The sequence below is a fragment of the Sturnira hondurensis genome, unplaced genomic scaffold (assembly GCF_014824575.4).
Source record: "Sturnira hondurensis isolate 20B ecotype Veracruz unplaced genomic scaffold, ASM1482457v3 Scaffold0008380, whole genome shotgun sequence".
In the NCBI taxonomy this organism is placed as follows: Eukaryota; Metazoa; Chordata; class Mammalia; order Chiroptera; family Phyllostomidae; genus Sturnira; species Sturnira hondurensis.
The window spans coordinates 2,609,823-2,629,075 of record NW_028081011.1 but is presented as its reverse complement, the minus strand read 5'-3'; the positions used below and the strand labels follow the sequence as shown (position 1 = coordinate 2,629,075).

The window sequence follows — 19,253 nt, the reverse complement described above, 5'->3', positions numbered from 1 at the left end:
GCACAAGAGCTCATCTAACTACCCAGCCCTGGGAGGTGGGTGCATGCAACAAGCCTGGCTCCAGAGTCCACCTTCCTCCCTCCAAACTCCGAATCCTGCCAGCTGGAGGGAACCCAGCGCACGTATTCTGGCGGAAGATGGGCTCACACTGGGCCTCAGGGCACAGATAGGTCTTCAGCAGGCGGAGATGCGAGTGATGGACATTAAGGAAGCAAACACACAAAAATAGCACGTCCCAGGCCACAGCAAAGGAGAGTCCCCCACAGAGAAGAGGACAAACCAAAAGTTTAACTCTGAGGCCAAGCCCTGGACATTAGGAGGGGTCAAAAGAGTGAAAAAATATAGAAACTATCAAAATTCCCAGAATCCACAAATTATTCTGGGTTTGAAAACCTTATAAGGGGGCTGGAGGGACCTCTTCAGCTAGAACCTCAACCTCATGGAGTGCTCATCGCCTCTCAAGAAGTCTCCTAGTCCAGGAAAAGGGAACAGGAAGAGGGCTCAGGATCATGGTTCCTGTATTAGTTTGCTAGGGCTGCTGTAACAGAGTGAGCAACTTACACAGCAGGACTCTGTCCCGGTTCTGGAGACCGGAAGGCCCAGGTGGAGGTGTTGGTCTGATTGGTTCCTTCTGAGGGCTGTGAGGGAGAGCCTGTTCCAAGTCTCTCCTCTGGTTTTCTGGTGATCTTTGAGAGTCCTTGGTTTGTGGACACATCACCCCAATCTCCCCTTGATGTTCACATTGAGTTTTCTGCGTGTGGATGACTTTGTGTCTAAATTTCCCCCTTTTATAAGGACACAGCCATGCTGGATTAGGGCCCATCCTAATGACCTCGTCTTTATTTGATCACCTGCAAAGACCTGAATGTAAGGTTGTATTCATATAGGTATTGGGCCGGAGCACAGTTCAACCGTAACTATCCCCAAATGTGCTGTGCAGATTGCCAGCCCGCCCCCCACCTGCCCCCACTTCTCCCCATTCACATCCCATCAACACGCATCCCATCCCTTGTCCGCCACAGAGGCAGCCACCATGTGTACACTCAGTCAGAATACCTGAGAAGCAAAGGCCTCTGTGTCAAGAGACACGGAGAGCAGCCAGGGCAAACTCCCTGCCTTCTGGGCAGACACTCTGCTCCCCGTGGGCACACACTCTCGCGTGATGGAAAGACCTGGCTCACAGCGTGTTCCAGACATCTGGAGAGGCAACTCCAAATCCACTGTCGCTCAAAATATCTACAGGGGTGGGCAAAGCAGGTTTACAGTTGTTTCTGTGGAAGCAGACATGCAACTTAGGATTATTGCAATAGCTTATTAACTCTATTTCACGTACTCACAGCTGTCACCTACTATGCTCACCTCATGTGTGTGTGTGTGTGTGTGTGTGTGTGTGTGTGTGTTAGCTACAGTTGAAATAGTACTACTAAGACATTTTCCAAAATTTGTAATAGATATTTTAAAAGATGAGTGATATATTAGTGAAAGAAAGCACAATATGAAGTTTTACATATGGTTTCATTCAAACATGCATACTTTTTTAAAAGCTTTATTGAGACAATTCACAAATCGTATCATCCACCCATTCAAAGTCTGCAGTTTACTGGCCTTCACTGTACTTATGACATTGTGCAACCATCACCACGGTCAGCTGTAGAATATTCCATCACCCCGGAGAGAAACCTAGCACCACCCCTCAGTCGTCATCCTCCAGGCCCCCGTCCTCCCTGTCCCCGGCCCTAGCTAGATAGCCACTACGTTGCCTTCAGTCTCCATAGTTTCCCTGTGTGCCTGCATTTTCCTAAATTAGAAAAAAAATTGAAGGAACTACAGGTCCAAGGGTGACTTTCACCAGTGCTTATCAGAATTAAAATTTTAATCCTTTTATTTGTATTATTTTTCTAATTCTACAATGAGCATGAATTGCCAATCAGAGGGGGAAACATTTTATTTTAAAAATAAAAAGAACTATCTTGTCATATTTAAGTAGTCCTTACAGATTATTCTGGAAACTTCTCCAACACCTACATCACAACCTTATTTTACGGAGGGGAAAAATGTGTCCAAGTTCCACACAACTAACATTAAATAACAGCTGCGGGGCACAGTTGTTAGACATGGAAACACTCACATTGCGCTAGTTTGCTCTGCACTGGATTGCCTAAGGCCCAGCCCCCACCAGCCTTGTGTCCCGCTCCTCAGGGTCTTCCCATCCTTAATCAGGTGACCTCTCTCAGCCTTCAACAAATTGTTGCTTGTCTCAGGTGAGAGGCCCTGTAATTAAACCACATCCTTTTGCCTCTTTAATAACATTGGAGACAGAGAGTATAATTCTGAGAGGGGATGGAAGGAATATATAATTTAGTGTCCTTTTCCTGAGCCAGTATGAACTTCGTGCATGTAGCATCTTGCATTCTTCAGGTGTAAAAAGTGATCTATTGTCTCAGCAAATGTGTTATGTGAGCACAATGCATCCTGAGTCCGTCTAACAGTCAGAGCCTCTGGGGGTCTGCGTCTGGCGTACTCGGGGGTTCCAGAAGCCACCTTTCTTTGGTGAATAGACATTACACTGAAGGGAAACTGGCTGAGCTGGGTGGGTTCATGAGACAAATTGGTCCCGGTCACTGCCACAGAAACTCGTCCGTTGCCATAGCTAGAAACCCAGGCTTCATCCTTGACTCACCTCGTTCCTCTGTGCCTCACATCAACTCAGCTGGGCCAAGGCTCTCTGATTGCCCTCCCCTTCTCAATCCCACCCCAGCTGCCCTGCACAGTACTCACCAGGGCAGGGGCAGCTTCTGAGCAGTTGCCTCCTTCTTGTCCCCTTCGTCCTTATGCTCTGACATGACTAATGAAGTTCACCCCCTGCACACCCCAACGGCACTTCAAGATCTCACTCATCCAGTCTCACCACCCTCCAGTGTTCCCATGTTTCCAAGTTCCTACACCCTGGGATCCCCATATTCCCCGGTAGGTTACAGCCCCATCCATGGGTTCTTAATCTGAGTTCTATGGACAGGATACTAGCGGACATGTGAGAGTCCTAACACAGAATGCATAACTGTGGGGGCAGTGTGCGTGCATAGGGGTGTATTACTAGGAGGACTGTTCTTGGCTTTCATAAAATTCTTCCAGGTGATCTGTGAATCCCCAGCTTTAAGAGCTGTGTCCAGGGTGTTTGCATGTGTTCTTCCCCTTTCATGTAGTTTTTCACCTCTCCACCCTGGTTAGCAGCTCCTGAGGACCACTCAAACATCACCTACTTTCCTGCTTGATGTCCCTTCTCTGCGTCCCCATGGCTCTGCTTACCTAGCGCTTCCCCAGCTGCGATTTCATCACTTCTTTGCATACCTGTTGCCCCTACTGGCCCACATGCTCCTGGAGCAGAGATATCCCATTCTGCCCTGCTTTCTGCACAGTGCCCAGCACCCAGTCAACTCATAGTAAATACTGGCAGAAGAAGGAAAGAGACCAGGAAGGCGCTGGGCCATTTTCTCTGTGGAATGCCCACACTCAGTTGGGTGATGGAACAGAGCATAGCCAATGGCTTCATCTCAAAGAACTGCCCCTGGCTTACACACCCATAAGAGCTGGGCCCTCGTGGGTCGTCTCCCCTTTGTCTATTTGCAGACATTTGCTTGGAGAGGTTGAAGGCCCAGCTGCCTGGCATTTACATGGAAAAGTCAGACTTCCATTTGTTGTGGGAACTTACTAGATGTGTAATGATTTTTAAATTACCTCTTGACAAATTTTGAGCTCTTTGTTTTTTTTCTTCCATTCCCTTTCAGATTGATGCACTGAGTAAAAGAAGCAAAGAAGCTGAGGCAGCCTTCTTGAACGTCTACAAAAGATTGATTGATGTTCCAGGTAAGCCTGTGCCCTGCTCCATAACCCGTCAGCGGGCATTGTGTCTGGAGAGTTGTTTGGCTTCAGCCTTTCTAAGAGAATTCCACCATCAATGGCAACTTCCCCATGAAACCCAGGAGTTCTGGGAATGTGATTTCTCCTGTCCCCAGCCTTTGGATAGGTATGGAAACTAGGTGCACTTTTGTTAAAGTCATCACATAACCTCTAGTTAATGCTTTTGCAAATGCAGAAACTCACATCTATAGAGCTACCTTTAGTATTGGTATAAAATGCTGCTCATTTCACTGGAAGAAATAGAGCCTATGTGTGTGCTCTGCAAACAACTCGGATGTTCATGGTGCTGGGCTGACTGATTCCACTCTCGGGAACAGCCCTAATAGGGTACCTAGCATGCCTCACTCCCCTCCAGGTCATCCAGGGAACCAGTGACCTCTGGCCAAGACTTTCCCTTAAAGTTTATAGCCAAGGGCAAGTGGTAGCCCAATTAGCTACAACCAAGTACGTGGATTACTGACATTACTAGAACTACCATAACAAAGCAAAGCAGAAACAGGTCTGAACTTGCATTCTAATTCAGGTCAACTGTGGGCTTTGCAGTCCCCTCTGGGAGCTCGGGTTAATAGAGGTCACCCCAAGCAACAGGTGGCAGAATGCACTTTGGACAGGGAGTAGGGAGATTCATGTTCTCTTGCCAGGGCCTTGTTGTATGGCTTTCATCATTCTTTTCCTTTCTGAACCTCAATTGAAAGCATGTAGGAGAAAAGCCTAGTGACGGAGAGTGGTTTTCTCTGTTCTCAACTGATGCTCTTGTAGGAGCTTTTCTAGCACTTGGTTCCAAATTCCGGCCTTTTGACTTCCTACAAGAGTTTGTAGCCAACTAGGGGTTCCTTAAAGATTGACCAAGGCTCGGGGGAAGGCTTCTTCACAGCAAAGGGCTCATTTGACGCCCAGGGTGCAGTCTTTCCTGAGTCCTGGCTCCTTGGTGGCTTCACTGGTGTGACCTTGTACAAATGCAGGTTTGTGTTGGTGACTTAGTTGGAAGGGGGCTGGCTTATTTCATCTATGCCAAAGACCTAGAGAGCCTTCAGCTGCTGTTTACTAAACAGCCTACACTCTCCTTTTTAAAAGTCCAGTTTTTATCTAGGTTTTTCCTTAGTGAATTTCTCAGCTGGGCAGCCACTTTAACAAATTGTTGGGTTTCTTTTTCTGCAATTATTTTCTATCCTAATTTACCGTAGAAAAAGATGAGGCCATTTTTTTCCATCACCGCTCTTCTTCTCCTAAGCAGACTTTACGCATGCAGGTATATGTTTTATAGAATTCTTTTCATCGTAATGTGAGCACATATTTACATTCTGCTTTTTTTCACTTAACATTCCACCATTAGCATTTTCCCTACTTTGGTGATATTCTTTGTAATTATCACTTTTGCCTGGAGAAGTAAAGTTTGCACTTTCAATGTAAGATAGTAGGAGCAAATAACATTTGATGTTTTCTATAATAATAAAAACCAGTCAGAGCCTATCTGCATGCCACATAGATCACTTTTACCCACATCCCAGGTACTTCTTTCTCACAAAGGCTGTGATCTGGCAGTTCTGACAAGTTCCTGGCGGAGCTCGGCACACTCTCCCTGCGTTTTGAAGCCTTACTGCTCAGATGAAGTAATGCTGTGGCTGAGGTTTACAGGAAGGGCCCGGTCAATAGCGTTGCATTTACTGGCAGTCACACTGTTGTGGGGAGTCAGGTGCCTTAACTGTCTACGTGCCTCAGGCCTCAGTCACGCCGAAACCAGAAACAATGATGGTGGTGCACTAGGTCTTCTAGTTTCAAGAAACATCAACTCACGCTGTTGCAGAAAACTACAGGAAGCTCTTAGGAATAACGGGACCAGTGTTTCAGCTCTGTGCCATGTGGACCAGCTCCAGGAGCCCAGGAAGAGCCAACCAGCTGCCCCAGGAAGAGCCAGCGCCAGAGTCCCATTGGCCTTGGAGACTGTCAAGGGAGCCTGACTGAACTAGTCCTCACTTGCTGTCCTTCCAGAAATGTTTTTGTTTCTTATCTGCTGGCCCTACTAGAATGAAAACTCCTTGGGGGCAGTTGGGTTTATCACTCTACTCCCAGCACCAGGAGCAGGGCCTGGCATACTGCAGTTGCGACACGTTGAACAGCCCAGTGAGTCCATCAACCCGGAGCCACACCCCGGAGCCTTCTACAGCAGAATTCATGAAAGGTTGTGTTAGTAGCTCCAAAAGTTTTTACTCTGTCCAGCTCTCACTTTTGAGCATCAGCTTTCATATTCAGTGGCCTCCTGGACATCCCTGCTGGGATGGCCGATGGGCACCCTGAAACCACCCAGTGTGTCCAGAGGAAACCATCTTCTTCAGGAGTTCTCTTAGGGAGCAGCACCACCTTCTGCCCAGCTGCTCACACCGAGCACTGAGTCACCGAGTCCCGGGCATCCGACCTTCAGAATGTTCTCAATTCCATCCACTTCTCCCCAGCCCAACTTCTGCCCTCCACAGTTCAGACTATCCCTCTCATGTCTACAATTCTGCAACTTGAGGCTTCGTGCTTGTCTGCTTCCAGGCCACGTTCCATACCACCAGCAGGCCAGGCCCCTTCTCAGCTCATCCCATCTTACCTCTGCAGGGTAACTTGTTCAAATGCTGCTTCCTCACCTCCCAGGTTCAGTCAGGTTGCCCTGTCACACACATGTTCCTTTCCCAGAAGCCTGTGTTTCCCTCTGTAACTTCTTGGGATTCAGCTGCTTTCTTTTCTGGCTGGGCAGAATGACTGGGGCGATGTGGTCTTGTCCCTATGTATTTCCTGAGTGTCTGTTCCAGTGCCTGCCACGTGGCAGAAACTCCATAAATATTTGCCATATGAATTGATGAATCAAATTATTTCTTCACATGCTTTCTGAGGTTTCTGGGGGCTCAGGCTGTAATTGTTCACAGTGAACTATACTCTGGAGACTGACACTTCCCACTGAGGGAGAGAGAACACTGGAGCATTCTAACAATCTCAATAGCAAGGGAACAGGATGTGTCTTTCATTGAGTTGCAGTCGTTTAATAGCTCTCTGAACAAATGTTGCTTGGTGTCACCCTATAAAGATTTACCTGCCTGCACAGACTTTTATATGACACTTAGCATTTGGGGTTCGTCAGAACAACGTATGTGCCTCAGAGGCCTTCGGTTTTGTGGCTGGTACTGACGTCCAAAATCTGTGTTTGATTTAGCGGCTGTCCTGCTGGCTTCCCAAGCTTTTACACGCAGCACCAAGTGTGGGATCCCCCTCCACCCACCACATGCCCCTCCTGCCCTCCTCTCCTTCAGTGGTATGACTCGGCCATTCGAGGGAGAAGCATCAGAGTTACCCCAGCTTCTTTCCCCTTCTTCATCTTCCAAACCCAGCATCCCAAGAAGTGTTATTTTTTCCTTCCAAAAGCTCCATCTTATTAAAGACACTGAATAAACGTTTGCATACATACTCATCCTAACAAGTCCTCTGAACAGTCAAAATAGTTAAGATCTTATATATATGTTCTTTTTCATTTGCTACCTGATTGCTTCACATTCCCTAGTTAATTTTAGGGTATTTTAAGATGCTTTTTATCCTAGATATTCTGCCTCTTTAGCCAAAGCACACTCTCCTTCCACGCTGCTGTGACCCTTACTCCATGGGATGTCTCAGTCGGTGCCTTATGTGCCGCCCCCTTGCTCTGTCTCAGGAACCATGCCGAGCCGCAGGATAGGGCAGCGAACAAATCAGCCAAATAACTTGCTGGTCTCATGGACTTCGGAGCCTGGTGGGAGTGTGGGCATTAAAAACTAATTGCACAAGTAATTACTGAATTTTAGGCGTAGTAAGTGCTCGTAAGGCAGAGCCCATTGGGCATAAGAGGGTAGAATGGGTAGGGTTGGGCAGGCTCAGAAGGAGACGCCCTGGGGCAGTGAGCTTAGTGAGCAGGAAGAGGAGAGGGCAGTGAGGAAAGTGGCTGGGTACTGTTTTCCACACCAAGGCGCTGTCACTAGTCAGTGCACTGTTAGTAAGACACCGGAGGGAAGGGCGTGTGCCAGTGTGGCCACCTAGCTACAAAGACAAACGGGGGCCTGGCAGATTATATGAGGGATTCTAGACTTCAACAGACAAACCATGAGTGAGTTTTAAGCAGGGAAGTAACATGATCGGGTATATGTAATGAAAAAGTTATCCTGGCTGCAGTCTAGACTGTAGATTTGGAAAGGGGTCTGAGGTGAGGTGGGAAGGGAGGGGGGTCACGTGGTTCGAGTGGCAGGAGTGGAGCCGGAGAGAACTTTCCGCTGTATGTGGCATGGAGAGGTAGAATGTGTGGTCGAAAGGTGAGGAGGGCAGCTGTAGTCCAGAATTCAGTTAACTCAGCATCATTTCCTTCGTTTCTGGATAACAGTTCTTATTCACCTGGTTTGTTTGTTTACATGGCTTAGATAATTAAAAGGAAGACAAACAAAAAGTTTGGAGAATTAGCCTCTTGTTCCTAGTTCTGTTATCTCTAACTGTTGTTCTAATTGAAAATGTTCTTTGCCTTCATTGTAAACATGATAGCATTGGAGAGTAGTTTTAGATTCATAGGTAAGTTACAAAATTTGATGTCATTAACCTAGATGGCTTCATCTGTCAGTTTTATCACAGACAGATTTTTATATCATAATGTATATGATCAATAGGGATGGCCTAAACTTGCAAATGTTTCATTTTTTGCGTGAATGCACCTCTGATTGAGATTTGTGGTTACTAACTCACGAACAGTCAGCCACGGGAAGAGCAGCACAGCCAGCTGCCAACAGCATGACTCGGTGGGCGCCTGGGCCAGGCCCCCGATGGGGAGTCCCTCTAATCAGCCCGCCAGGGGCCTCGTGCACTGACATCTGTACTTGTGGGTAAGAGCAGGAGTTCAGGGATTGTCTGTGAACAACAGTGATGCCAGGTATGCAAGATGAGGTTCACGTGTGTTGTTGACTCATTTTCACGTATCCCCTTGACCAGCACTTGCCTGAAGTCTGTTGCGTGCCGGGCCCTGGACTGTACACTTAAGATGCAAATGCCGTTGAGACTTGGCTGCTGGCCTCCCTCAGGCGGTTTCTGTTTGGTTGTTGGGAGACTCAACTGCACTTTGGAGAAAATATTCCATAATTAAACAGGTTAAACAGGCAGCCTCCGTCTCTTATAGTAATGAAACAAGAAATAAATAAATCTGCTCTTAAAATGTTACCCGCCTCAGATAGCTGAAAATATTCTGGAATGACTTCCTCATACAGGCTCTTGCACAGCTGGAATTTTCCCGTGCCCCGAGCACAGCTGTGACGGCATGCATAATCCGCCGGAAGTTAACCTCGCGTGGGTGCCTTGCTCTTGCTTCTTGATACTTTTCAAATTTTTCACAATGAGCGTGCATTTATTTCAACAACCATGGGAGGGAAGCTTAAGTCAGTAAAATACTCAACTTGCACTTAGTTTCTGAATAGTCCTTATTAATGGATTACAGATAAATCAAACAGTAGTCATTTGAGTATTTGTCTACATTTAATAATTTCTGTGAAAGACAACTGTGACTTTTTTGTCCCAGAAATATCTCAGTAATGGTATTTTCTTTTTAAGTTCTCAGGAAAGAGAAAAAGAGACAATGTTGGTGGCGCTGCCACCCGTGCCCTTAGTATTGCAGAACCCTGCTGTGCTTGCAGAGCTCACGGGAGAACCACTGTGCCAGTTCTCCTTGCCTCTGCCTGTGGCCCCACAGAAAGAGAACCATCTTTCACTGCTTGCTAAGATGTGGTGTTTCTCCTGCAGACGCAAACTATTCAGACACCAAGGCAGTGCCTAGAAGAGTTTATTTTAAGATTTAAATCTTAGGAAGTACATTAGCAGTAGTATAAAAATTTCATCGGTTCATGTAGCACAGCTGGAACTCAGTGTTTCCTAACTGGCTTCTCTCACTTTGTGTCCGCAGAGCACGCGGCCTGCAGTCATAGGTATCAGGCGGTAGTTTTCCAAAGTCCTGGAAGAGAGCTGGCTGAGGAGGGCCCGCTGTGTAGAGCATCCATTTAGGACCCACTCCAGAGTTCTGGGCATGCCCCTGCTCCGAGGTGATCCCGGGGCCACGTGTCAGTTTGGTTTAGGAAGCCTGGTGAATAAGATATTCACCCTCCTGGTGAATATCCTGTCAGCCTAGCATTTGAGAATCCAGAGATAAAGTGGGTCACTGGTGTTTAGAACTGCCTTTTTTAAAAAAAGAAAAAAGATTGATTGATTGATTGATTTTTAGGGAGAGGGGAAGGGAGGGAGAAAGAGGAAAAGAAACATCAACCAGCTGCCTCTTGCACACACCCCAGCTGGGGACTGAACCGCCACCCAGGCATGTGCCCTGACCAGAATCGAATTGGTGACCTTCTGCTGTGTGGGAGGGCGTTCAACCAACTGAGCCACACCGACTGGGGCAAGAACTGCTTTCTAATTGCTCATCCATAAGAATAAAATAGTAATCAGGCCTTTGTACTCCTCATGCAGGTTTCAAGTGAGGGTACCCTTATTGGTTACAATTAGAAAACACCGTCTTTTCATTCTTCTTTATTATTTCTCATCTGTCCTCCATTTCAGGATCCCATAGCAAGACTCCTGGAAAAGTGTCAAAAGCTTAAGATTTGGTCAGACATACCCCTTGCTTCTCATGCCAAGGTTTTCATCGACGGGCCACTTGGTGGCATTTTGGGGGGGGTGGGGTGGTTAAAGTTTTTTTAAAATATATTTTATTCATTATGCCATTACAGTTGTCCCATCCCCCCTTCACTCCCCTCCACACCCCTCCCCCACCATTCCCCCCTTTTGTTCATGTCCATGTGTCACAAGTTCTGTAGGTTCTGTATTTCCCATAGTATTCCTGCCCTCCCCCCTGTCTATTTTCTACGTACCATCTACGCTACTTATTCTCTGCACCTTCTCCCCCCTTCTCCTCCTCCCACTCCCCTGTTGCTAACCTTCCATGTGTTCTTCATTTCTATGGTTCCACTCCTGATTTGGCTGTCCTCTTAGTTTGCTTTTGTTTTAGGTGTGGTTGTTAATAACTGTCAGTTTGCTGTCCTTTCACTGTTAATATGTTTTATCTTCTTTTTCTTAGATAAGTCCCTTTAACATTTCATATAGTAAGGGCTTGGTGATGATGAACTCCTTGAATTTGACCTTATCTGAGAAGCTCTTTATCTGTCCTTCCATTCTAAATGAAAGCTTTGCTGGATAGAGCAATCTTGGCTGTAGGTCTTTGGATTTCATGACTTGGAATACTTCGTTCCAGCCCCTTCTTGCCTATCAGGTTTCTTTTGAGAAATCAGCTGAAAGTCTGATGGGAACTCCTTTGTAGGTGACTGTCCCCTTATCTCTTGCTGCTTCTAGGATTCTCTCCTTCATTTTCATCTTGGGTAATGTATTTATGATGTGCCTTGGTGTATTCCTTCTTAGGTCTAACTTCTTTGGGACTCTGAGCTTCCTGGATTTCCTAGAAGTCTATTTCCTTTTGTTCTCCTTTATTATTTGTTCAAATAAGTTTTCCATTCGTGGCTGTTCCTCTTCCCCTCCTGGTACCCCTATAATTCGGATGTTGGAATGTTTAAAGATGTCCTGGAGGTTCCTAAGCCCCTCCTCATTTTTTGAATTCTTGTTTCTTCCTTGTTTTCTGTTTGGTTGTTTCTTTCTTCCTTCTGGTCCACTCCCTTGATTTGGGTCCCAGTTTCCTTTCCATCACTATTGGTTTCTTGTGCATTTCCCTTCATTTTAGTCAGTTTAGCCTCCATATGTTTCTCTAATTTGTGGCTAAAATCAACCAGTTCTGTGAGCATCCTGATGACCAGTGTTTTGAACTGTGCATCTGAGAGGTTGGCTATTTCTTGGTCGCTTAGAATTATAGGCTCTGGCGTTTTGAGCTGTTCTTGAGTCATAATGTTTGGTCTGTTCACACCTGTTCTCTATGAGGGTCAGAGCCTTAGGTGTTCAGTAGGGCCCGGCCACCCAGTAGCTGGGTTGTGAAACTGTATGTGGGGGCGGGGTCAGAGGGAAAAAAATGGCGCTTTGCTCTGCTCCACTCTCTCTCAGATTTCTGTCCCCTCTGCGGCCTCCCACAAGCAAATTGGGCCCCTCTGGTGCTGGTTCCCGGGTGTGTGGGCCCGTGTACTCTCCAGGACCCTGTGGGTCTCTCCAATGAACTCTCTGTGAGCCTGGGAGTTTCTTCCAGCCTCTAAACCCCAAGAATGTCTTTCCAGTTGGTGTTTTCAGGCTCTAATTCCCGCTGGGGCCCTAGCCTGAGCGCTCTGTCTCACTGTTCACTCCTTTGCTTGGCTTATCTGTGCATGAATGTGTGACCGCAGTCAGCCAGCCACCCTGCGCCCTCACTGGGTCCACCTGTCACCACCCCGTGCCTGGGATCCACCAACCGCCTCCGCCTCTGCCTCTGCTCCTGGGTCCGTCTGACCAAACGATCTTTCCAGCCCGACCCGCTCCGCCACTGACTCCGCCCCTCTTACTGGTCTGGCTGAGTGGTTCATTGTTGTCAGACTTCCGTACAGTTCGATTTTCACTGTTTTGGCTGCATTTTTGTTTCTAAAACTTCACTGTCTTTAAATTTGGTTGTGGGAGGGGGTACAGTGTTTCCACCTACGCCTCCATCTTGGCTGGAAGTCATCACTTGGTGGCATTTTTGAAGGCTGTAGAAATACAGCTGCTCCACTGGACCCTGAAAGGCCGTGCTGGTCTGCATATTCTAGGCCTCCTGGCATTGGCAGGGTAGCCAGCCAGTGCCCCAGCCCCTCCCAAGAGAACTCCGTAACCTCAGGTGCCTGGATGGCAGGATTCCCTTTACACATTCTCAGTTTACCTTCATGAAACATTTTCCTTCTAAGAATCAACCACCAGCATCGTAACAGGACCAAGGTGGGACCAGGGCTGCAGATGGGTCGCAGATGCCCTGAGGTCTCCTCCCTGGGCTGTGGGACTGAGCGGCTCCAAAGCAGCTTCAGACACCAGAGGACAGAGACGCTGTGCTACACCTGACACTGGACCCCAGACGAGGGGTCCACTTTTCTTACCCTCCTTGACCAGGTTGAAACAAATATGAGGCCTGACCAGCCTCTCCTTTTTGTGCACCATATGTCTTCAGGCTGAGGAAATAGCTATAAACATTTTAAAGAAAGGCAAACGTGACAGGATGAGTGTCTAAATTGCTTGTCCCCATTTCTGCATGCTGCCCCGTCCCCAGCGCTCTCCCTCTGCCCCTCGATGCACGGCTGCAATGTGAGAACTGTCTAGCCAAGACGTGGGGAATCCTTGGTTCGCTTGCGTAGGGCAGTGTGTCGCCTCTATCCCACTTTGCCATAACTGGGGTGGTCCTGGCACACTTGATATCTAGACAGCTTTTCATCAGTTGCTCATCAGCATGCTAATTGCTGTGTGACTAATTATGCTCTGAATTCCAGTTGATTTTCTTAATGAGACAGCTGGGTTAATTATGTAATCGTATGATTACATTAGCCTAGAGTGCCCTGGCAAAAAGTAGCGTCTGCTGCGCTGTGATGTCATCACAGGGATGGCACTCACAGTGGGCACATTCAACCTCTGGCTGATGGCAGGGGACAGCCCCATAGCTTGCAGAGCCCTCTGTGCAAACATGGGCTCGGATTTCGTGAGGCTGGTCTTCTCCGTCCTCACGGTATATGGAAAAGCAGTTTACCACTGCCTGGCCTTCTCTCCAACCCACCAGCCTCCCCAGCCCCTCCCAGCACACCTTAGCCCCCACCCAATCACCCACCTAATCTGAAGTCCTGCTTTTCGGCCTCGGTGGCTCTGCATGAAGTCAGCAGTGTCCTCTGCACCAAGTCAGTGAGCTTATCAGTGTGTCATAGTGACCCAAGGAATCCAAAACAAGACGTACCCAAGTATAAGAGGACTGCAGTAACTTAGACTTACATAAAGTCTACACTGTATGGACTGTCCCCGATCTTATGCCCACTGTTCACTTCAAATTTTCTCCCCACTCTTATCCCCACACTGCTTATATTTTATTGGGAATGCACACATGGTCAGACGAGGATGACACCTGCTAGCTCTCTACTCTCCAACATAGCCACAGTCCTCTGAAAGCCAGTCATGCTGCCAAACCCACCCCCCACCCAGTTACACTCCTCCTCCTCCTCAGGTTCTCAGGTTCACCGTGACACCTCTGCAGGACTCAGCTTTTGTTCCTCCTCCACATTCTCCACCCAGGTGACTTGTCACATCTGTTAGGCTCTCAAACGCCATGTGACCACAAGAGAACAGTTGATTTCCCCCAAGGCTTCCCAGGAAGGTGAATGGCACCACCATCCATGCAGCGGCTTGGGCCACAAGGAAGTTCAGGAGTCCGTCTGAATTCCTTCCCTCACACCTGTAGCCAGTATATCAGCAAGTCCTACTGACCCAGCCTCCAGAATGTGTCCCAAATTCGACCCCGTCCTCATGCACCACCACCCCCTCATCCAAACCACCATCACCTGTCACCTCACCAGCCCACCCCCTCACACCGCAGCCTGCTGTCCCCCCTTCGCACAGCAGCCGAGTGGGTCGGAGTCAGTGCTCTGCAGACAACTTTTATCCATCTACCCCAACAGTGAAAACCTTGGGATTTGTAACCCTGGTATGTCATTCCTTCCTTCCTTCTTTCCTTCCTATCTGATACACATGTGTGATTACAGTGTATATTTAATACATTGTAAATCATACTAACAATAGACAGAATTAAAGGGCATGATGAAAAATAAAAAGGACTTTATATTTTATTAGAAGTACAGAAAACTCACTAAAATAGTCTATTTCAAAATTAACTTTATTGAGGCATAATTTATATATAAAGTACACCCACTTTAGGTGTATAATTTGGTACAATGGCCACCATCACAATCAAGATATATAAAACGTTTCTGTCACCTCAGAAGTTCCCTCATGATCCCAGATGCCGGCAGCCACTGCCATGCTTTTCATCACTGGAGCTGAGATTTGTCGTTTCTGGAGTTTCACCTAAATGGAGTCTTTGTGTCTGACTTCTGTCCCTCAGCAGAGTGTGTTGGGATTCTCCTCGTTGCCGATGCCATGGTCCTTCCTATTGAAGAATGACACCCCACCGTGTGGGTGTGTAGTAGTTGCTTACCCACCCACTCGTTGATGGGCGTTTGGATTGTTGCCTCTGTGGCTGTTACAAATAAACACGCTATAAGCATTCATGGACATGGGTTTCCATTTTTCTCAGGTAAATGCCCAGGACTGGCATCGCGGGGCCATGGGCTGGGTGCAGGTGCAGCTGGACGAGAAGCTGCCAGGCTGCTTTCCTCGGGGGTTCGGTCACTTACCCTCCCCTGAGAGCACGCAAGAGCTCTGGTCCCTCCACATCATCTCGGTCGTTTGGTGGTGTCAGTCTTTTCCACTTTAGACCTTCTGGGGAATGCAAAGCATATTTTGTCATGATTTTAATTTGCTTTTTCCTGATGACTGATGATGCTGGATGTTTTTTCATGTGCTTTTTGGTCATTGATAGATCTTCACTTAGAAAGTGTCTATTTAAATCTGTTACCTATCTGTTAATGGGTTATTTTGCAAATACTTTCTCCCAGTTTGTTGTCATTTGAAGAGCAGGATTTTTTTATTTCAAAAGTTCAATTGGTTTTTGTTCTTTTGGGGGGAATTCTTCCTTTTTGTGTTCTAAGAAATTATTGACTAGCCCAAGGTCATAAATTTTTCGCCCTGTGTTTTTTAGTGAAGTTGTATGGTGTTATCTTTTACCTTTAGGCCTGTGACACAATTGGAGTTAATTTTGCTATGTGGTATAAGGTAAGGGTCAAGTTTGGTTGAAAAATTAATGGATGGTATGCGTGAGTGTGTATGGGGTTTGTTTTGGGTTTTTTGTTTTTTTTGATCCTCTTTTATTTCATTGATCTTTGTGTCTATCCTTATGTTGATATACTATCTCAATCACTGGGGCTATCTAATCAGTCTTGAAATCAGGTAATACACATCTTTTATCTTTGGTCTTGTTTTTCAAAATTGTTTTGGCTAGTTGAGTTTGTATATAAATTTTAGATCTAGCTTGTCAATCTAACTGTACTATTAATCAGAGAGAACAGAGTTTTGAAATCTTTATTATGTTATTGTGAACTTTTTCTTTTCCTTCTTTCAGTTCTGTTAGTTTTTAATTCATGTTTGTTGAAGCTTTGTTTTGGAGTATATGTGCTTCTAAGAATGGTACATCTTCTCAGTGATTGATTCTTCTAGGTTACACAGTGATCTGCTTCATTCCTGGGAATAGTCCTTGCATGAGGTTTCCTTTGTCTACACGTAGGAACTTCATTCCTAGCATAGGCACTCCAGCGTTCTTTTGATTAGTGTCTCTTTCTGTCCTTATCAAATACCTTTGTTGCTGTATTTAAGTTGTATTTCTTGTAAATGTCTGTGTCTTGTTTTTTAATTCAGTCTGACAGTCTGCCTTTTAAATGTTAGATTTTTTACATTTAATATAATTATATAAATGGGTTTAAGTCTAACATCTTGCTGTTTGTTTCATATTTGTCTTACCTGTTTTTTGTTTTATTTTCCCGTTTTATTCTGATTATTTTTTATGATCTTATTTTATCTCCTACTTGTCTTATTAGCTATATAATTCTTTTTTTAAATTTTCTTAGTGGTTACTTTAAGGTTTACATTAAGCATCTTTAATTTATCACACTATACCTTCAAATAGTAGTATACTACTTCACATGTAATGTAAGAGTGTTATTATACATTTCATTTTCTCCCTTTTATCCTTTGTGTATTATTATTCATTTTACTTCTACATGTTTTAACATTTCAATACATTGTACTATTTTTGCTTTCAAATAGTCAATTTTTTTAAAGATTTTATTTTTTTATCTTTAGGGAGTAAGGGAAAGCAAGAGGGAGAGAAATATCAATGTATGGTTGCCTCTCATGTGTCCCCTCCTGGGAACTGGCCTGCAACCCAGGCATGTGACCTGACTGGGAATCAAACTGCAAACGTCTGGTTCGCAGGCCCGCGCTCAGTCCACTGAGCTACACCAGCCAGGGCTAATCAATTAATTTTTAATGAAATTTATAATGAGAAAAATAGTATTTTATTTTTACCACTATATTTACCATATGGATGTTTTTTATTCCTTTGTGTAGATCTAGGTTTCCATAAGTCTATAACATTTCCTTTAAAATTTCTTACAGTGTGGTACGCTGGCAATGAATTCTGCCAGCTTTCCATTCATCTGAAACAAACAAAAAAACTTTCTGCTTCACTCTGATATTGGAAGGTTATTATTTTGTTGGGTATAAAATTCTATGTTGGTGTTTTTTTGTATTGGTTTTTCTCTATGACAGGTCTCCAGTCTAATGACAGGTCTAATCTTATCTTTCTTCCTCTACATATTGTATAATGATTCTTTTTTTCTCTGGCTTTTAAGACTTTAAGGGTTTTTTTATTCGTGTTTTCAGCAGTTTGACTTTGCCTTGTGTCCTGTATGTATATCCTGCTTGGATTTTATTGAGTGTTTTTGGATGTTTAGGTTTATAGCTTTTCACCAAATTTGGAAATTTAGCCCCTGTTTCCCCAGATACACCCATAGCCTCTTTCTGGAACATGTATGTGGGATTGCTTGATGTTGTTTCCCAAGTGGCTTAGGTGTTAGTAACTTTTTTTCAGTCTCTTCTCTCTGTTCAGACAGTTTCTGTGACTGTCTCTTCAAAGTCACTGATTTTTCTTTCGTTGTGTCCAGTCTGCTGTTAAGCCAGTCCAGAGGATTTTTTCATTTTAGACACTGTATTTTAAGCTCTAGAATTCTGTTAGATTCTTCTTTATATCTTCTTTCCTTACTGTGTTTCTGCCTTTCTTTAAATCCTTGAGAATGCTTATAACTGTTTTTAACTTTGTCAACTACTCTCATTATCTCATGTCACTTCTGGTTTTGTTTTTATTAACTGATGCCCCCCTCACACCATTATCCTGCTTCTTTGCGTGTGTAGTAATTTTTTATTGGATATTGGACATTGTAATTGTTAACTGGCTTTTGTTGTCTTTCCGAAGAGTGTTGAAGTTTGTTTTGTCCGCCAGTTAAATTACCTGCAGATGAGCCTGATCATTCTGATGCCTATTTTTAAGGTTTAGGCACTGGGTCTGGAGTAGCCTTTACTTTAGGATTAATACAGACCTCCATTCTGGTATGGCCCTTCTGGTGTTTCTACTAAATATCCTGGCTGTTAAATAAGTCTCTCTCCACTGTAGCTCGTTGCAGCTCAGAAGTCTCTCAACCTTCCGTGAACTCTGGGATTGTTTCCTTAGGCTTCGCTGTAGTTCTGTGCCCAGCCTCCCGGAGTTTCACCCCATGCACACTATGCACCTTGTCTTTTAGCAACAGACCCTCACTCACTCTTCTGCGGATTTCTCTAGCTCTCTCTCTCTCTGCATATCTTTTCTTTTCCTGGTGCTCAGCCCTACACATTCCAGAGATGTCAGCCTCCCAGTGTTCTGATCTCGGTCTTAACACAGGAAGACTCATGTGCTTGGGTTTGCCCTTCCCGGTGCTACAGTCTGGAGGGTGCTCCCTGGCAGAAAGTCAGGGTGGTCCTAGGGCTTGCCTCACTTGTTTTCCTGCTCCAGAGACCCCCCCCCCCATCTTGCTCTGCCAGTTGTCCAGTAACTGTGAATGGCTGTTTCATATAGTTTGCCTCATTCTAGTTGATTATGACCAGAGGGCAAGTCCAGTACCAGCTAATTTATCATGCCCAGAAGCAGAAGTCTTCCAGTTTTGTTATTTTTATTCTTGGTTTTAGGGGCTGTCATAAATGGCTGGAAAAGATAAATCACAAAGATACATAGATCTAAACAAAAGCAGTGCATTATTGGCTAGCATTACAAAAAGATGATTTATACTTTTGAAACCTGTGTACCAGTTATAGGATGGTACAATATTTACTGAAATTCAGCTAGTAAATTCTGATTTTTCCTGACATTCTAGTTTTCTTGCTAACTAATAAGAAGATAACTGTATTTTTTATATTTGCGACATATAACTTGAAAATCCTTTTGGCAAGTATATCAGTTTTGAGTCAGTTGACACTAGGTAACATTTTTTTTTTATTTCCCGCTACCCAAAGTCAAATCATCTTCTGGCACCATGTATTTGACCCACTTTCCCCTTCACTGCTCCCGCGTGCTTCTCTCTGATAACCACTGTACTGTTGTTCGTATGTACAAGTTTCAGTTTTATGTCCCACATTTGAGTGAAGCCATGTGGTTCTTGGCTTTTTCTGACTCACTCACTTAACTTATCACAGTG

General features: G+C 45.3%; 1 protein-coding gene across 7 annotated transcripts in view; it reads left to right on the top strand.

Annotated features, from left to right (window-relative positions):
* CUX1 (cut like homeobox 1) overlaps positions 1–19,253 on the top strand; it is a 364,975-nt gene that overhangs the window by 191,023 nt on the left and 154,699 nt on the right. For all 7 annotated transcript variants that reach the window (XM_037054847.1, XM_037054846.1, XM_037054842.1 and 4 more), the window contains exon 4: positions 3,786–3,864. In XM_037054847.1, coding sequence (XP_036910742.1) covers positions 3,786–3,864 — 79 coding nt within the window. The remainder of the gene's footprint in view (positions 1–3,785; positions 3,865–19,253) is intronic.